A 4183-nucleotide genomic window follows, 5' to 3' on the forward strand; every position below is an offset into this window, starting at 1 on the left:
TGTGACATGATCTTTATGAGACAAACTAAAAAGGAAAAAACACCACATAAAATTAGACTGAGAGAGAACTTAGTAGTGATAGTGACTAATAATTAAGACTATCAATTGTGATCAAGTGGTGGCGACATGTAACTGTTGCGGATGCAATAATGATGACAACTAATAATGATGACGACTAATAACAATTGTTAGGAATTATCCAAAAACCTATTCATTTGTAAGGCTATCGACATGTGACAAAGGAAGCAAATTCCATCTGAAATTTTAACAAAAATGATGATTCAATACCTCATGATATTGAGGATTTGGGGACCCTATAAACAATTTTTATAATATATAGGCCAAAAAAGTACTTCAAGTGGAAAAAAATATCAACACTTTTTATACACAAAATAAAATCACTTTTTGAAAAAAAAAAACGTCATGAACCCCGCGTAAGAGAAATGACATCATGCCGAGTTTCTCACAAGTAGAACACATAATTGTCCTATAAATAATTTTCGATATCGTTTCATTTTTTATCATTCAAATAAAAACGTTACCAAACACATTAATAACTTTCTTTTTTCTATATCATATTGTATACACCAAAAATGGTAGGTAAAATAATTCAACCTCATGTTATATTAGTACCATACCCAAGTCAAGGTCACATTAACCCACTTCTCCAATTTGCAAAACGTTTAGCTTCAAAAGGTGTTAAATCAACAATAGCCACAACTAAATACACTGTTAACTCTATTTATTCACCTAACATCTCTGTTGAACCAATTTCTGATGGATTTGACGAAGGTGGTTTCACTCAAGCCCAAAATACAGACGTATTCCTCAAATCGTTCAGAGAAAATGGTTCGAGAACTCTATCACAAATAATCACAAAATACGAAAATTCAACACATCCTATAAGTTGCATTGTTTATGATTCCTTCTTGTCATGGGCTCTTGATGTCGCGAAAAAACATGGGATATATGGAGCATCTTTTTTTACGAATTCAGCTACAGTTTGTGCTGTGTTTGCTCATATTCACCATGGAACGTTTTCGTTGCCTGTGAAAATCGAAGAAAATGAGCCATTGTTATTGCCTGGTTTGCCTTGTTTGTACCCAATTGATGTTCCTGGGTTTATTAGAGAGCCTGAAAGTTACCCTGCTTATTTAGCTATGAAAATGAGCCAATTCTCTAATCTGGAAAATGCTGATTGGATTTTTGACAATTCTTTTCAAGAGCTTGAAGGAGAGGTATGTCTTTTTTCAACTCTTCTCTCGACTTTATTAAAAATCTCGTGCTCCTATAAGAATTTAAAATCACTTGTTATGTCATGTGACAATCTGACAGATCCAAAATATATAAGGATATATCTAAATTTAATTAATCAAATAAAAAAATATTTTTAAAATTATCAATAATTTAGAAGCGAAACTAATTTCAGAGGTGTTTTATGAACAAAAATAATGTGAACCACTTCATTTATGTGTGTGGGGAGTCATATATTTTGTTGCATTTCAATAATTGCGCCCCCTATCTTTTGTCACTTTTATGATTTTCTGTCTGGTATCCTGATATTTTATTTTCTCTGGATTTGATTCGTTATACATTATCACCGACTTCTGGTGGCAAGGAAAAGTTCTCCAAAAGTTTAAAAGTGTTTGGTTTAGAAAAAACTCCCTCTGTTTTTATTTGATTATTTTTTTTAGTTTATGTAAAAAAAAATGTCTTTTTTTTCCGTCACTCTTTAATTTTAATTTTTTACATATTTAAGCCCACGAGATTATACGACATTTTGATATATTCTACATATTTTTAGTTTAAGATTACAGAATTCAAAAGTTTTATTTTCTTGCTTAAGTTCAGTGTCAAGTCAAAATTAGAAAACAAATTGAAACGAAGAGAGTAAGTGTTTTTGAGTAATAACAAAAATTGTTTTTTCATAAGTTGAAAAGCTAGCCTTTGACGAGAGGGAGTTGCTCGGATGGTAAGCACCCCTCACTTCCAACCCGAAGGTTGCGAGTTCAAGTCACCAAGGGAGCAAAAGGGTGGGAGCTCCTAGGGAGGGTAAAAAAAAACTAGCCTTTTTCTCGAAAGCACTTATAGAACATTGATCAAACATAACTTACCGCTCTAACATTGCTCTAACATGGACAAATTCAAAATATTTTTCAGATTGATTAGTCAAATTCGAATTGTTATGAATATAAACTTTTTTTTTTTTGTATAAAAATTTTCAGATAGCAAGAGGAATTTCAAAGTTTTGGCCAGCAAAGTTGATAGGACCAATGGTGCCATCATCATATTTGGATGGAAGAATAGAAAATGACAAAGGTTATGGAGCAAGTCTATGGAAACCCCTTAGTGAAGAATGCCTCAATTGGCTAAAAACAAAGCCAAAACAATCAGTAATTTACATTTCATTTGGAAGCATGGTATCACTCACACCAAAACAAATGGAAGAAATAGCATATGCTTTAATAGGCATCAACATGAATTTCCTTTGGGTTGTAAGAGATACTGAAAAATGCAAATTGCCTAAAGGATTCATAGAATCCACAGAAGGTAAAGGACTCATTGTCTCATGGTGCAATCAGCTCAAGACGCTAGCAAATCAAGCTATTGGTTGTTTTGTGACTCACTGTGGATGGAACTCGACTCTTGAAGGACTAAGCCTTGGCGTGCCGATGGTTGCAATGCCACAATGGTCTGATCAAATGACGGATGCTAAGTTTATAGATGAGATATGGGAGATTGGTGTGAGGCCTAAGTTGGATGAGTTGTTAGGAATTGTTAAAAGAGAAGAGTTGTTGTTTTGTTTAAAGGAGGTAATGAAAGGGGAAAAGAGTTATGAGATTAGAAGAAATGCTACAAAATTGAGAAATTTGGCTAAGAAAACAGTTAGTGAAGGAGGTAGCTCTGATAAGACTATTAATGAGTTTGTTAATAGTCTAAATTTAGCTTGCTACATGAAGTACAAGAAATCCTTGATTGCCTTTGTCTAGATCGACTTATTTTAGGTACTTTTAAACTCTTCTGTAGCGTTTGGATAAGATAAAAGATGTGTTTAAGCACTTGTTTTAAGCTAAAATGCTTACAGGCTAGCTCGTGGTCTATTATATTGTATTGTTTTCATGGCTTATTAGCTCAATTGATTGCAAAGAAATCAGATTATATTAAACATGGAATTTTTTGTTTTTTTCATAAGAGTAACTTTGACCATGAAGACATAAGGAGATAGGAAGAAATCACGTAGCATCTTTTGTTACTCAAATTTTCTATATATCGTCTTTTAAAGTAAGTTTAAGATCTGTAACCTTTCACAAATATGGCTAAACATTCGTTTAACAAGCTTCTACCCCATGTGAACAAAAAACAATAACAACTACACCTCAGTCCTAAAATAGAACTTGTTTGTGTGATCTTTATATTCAACTTCACTTCATGACTGGGAAATGTGTTAACTTTCATATTAAATACTCTGAACTAATTAATTTCTTTTACAGTAAAGGGATATTACAATAATACTCTAAAATACAAACAGTGTGGAGAAACAAATGCAAATAGAAACTCACTCCCAAGACAAAATCACATTTTCACCTCATGTGGGAGGAAGCTTCTCTGCCTCTTTTCTTGATTTTATTGCGAAAGCTCCTTTTTCTGCTAAATGCTTTCTCCTGTGGAAACATATCAATCTTAATATAACAACAGAACTAGTTCTCTCCAAGATGAGTATATAAAGAATCCGTCGAGAAAGTGAAGAGTTAGAAGCAACTTTTTCAGGTGTCAAGAACATTAGAAATCCATCGATAACTACTTATTAACAGTGTCAGCACTTTTATCCAAACACGTAACTGCTGATTTATAAAATCAGTTTCAGCATAACGAGCTGTATTTCATTGTTAGAATCAAACACACACTTCTATAACTATATGAAATTTATACGTTGGTAACTGTTGGGTTTAGGATCTTTTTTCCCTTCCTATGTGGATAAATAAAAGTCTTATTAGGACTAGCCCACTTTAGCCCATAACCCAAAATATTATGTGGCATATATAAGGCTTATTTGGTCTTATTTTCAGAAACACAAGAGAGAAAAATCAAGAGAGTTTCGTTTTAGAGATTGAGAGAAAAAGAGAAAAAATCCCGTTTTTGCTTCTGGAAATTTTCTGCTCAGGCAGTCCGCTTCAGACAGAGT

General features: G+C 33.0%; 2 protein-coding genes across 2 annotated transcripts in view; one reads left to right on the forward strand and one right to left on the reverse strand.

The window, feature by feature from the left end:
• Positions 1–516: 516 nt before the first annotated feature.
• On the forward strand, positions 517–3182 carry LOC102603422 (UDP-glycosyltransferase 74B1-like). Its single transcript, XM_006355874.2, has 2 exons — positions 517–1238; positions 2226–3182. The coding sequence occupies exons 1-2, from the start codon at positions 594–596 to the stop codon at positions 2988–2990; spliced, it is 1410 nt and encodes a 469-aa protein (XP_006355936.1). The 5' UTR covers positions 517–593; the 3' UTR covers positions 2991–3182.
• Positions 3183–3430: 248 nt separating this feature from the next.
• LOC102603759 (DEAD-box ATP-dependent RNA helicase 22) overlaps positions 3431–4183 on the reverse strand; it is a 12227-nt gene continuing 11474 nt past the window's right edge. The window contains exon 7 of the mRNA XM_006355875.2: positions 3431–3662. Coding sequence (XP_006355937.1) covers positions 3582–3662 — 81 coding nt within the window. The 3' untranslated portion in view covers positions 3431–3581. The remainder of the gene's footprint in view (positions 3663–4183) is intronic.

This window comes from Solanum tuberosum, unplaced genomic scaffold, assembly GCF_000226075.1.
Source record: "Solanum tuberosum cultivar DM 1-3 516 R44 unplaced genomic scaffold, SolTub_3.0 scf00210, whole genome shotgun sequence".
Classification (NCBI taxonomy): domain Eukaryota; kingdom Viridiplantae; phylum Streptophyta; class Magnoliopsida; order Solanales; family Solanaceae; genus Solanum; species Solanum tuberosum.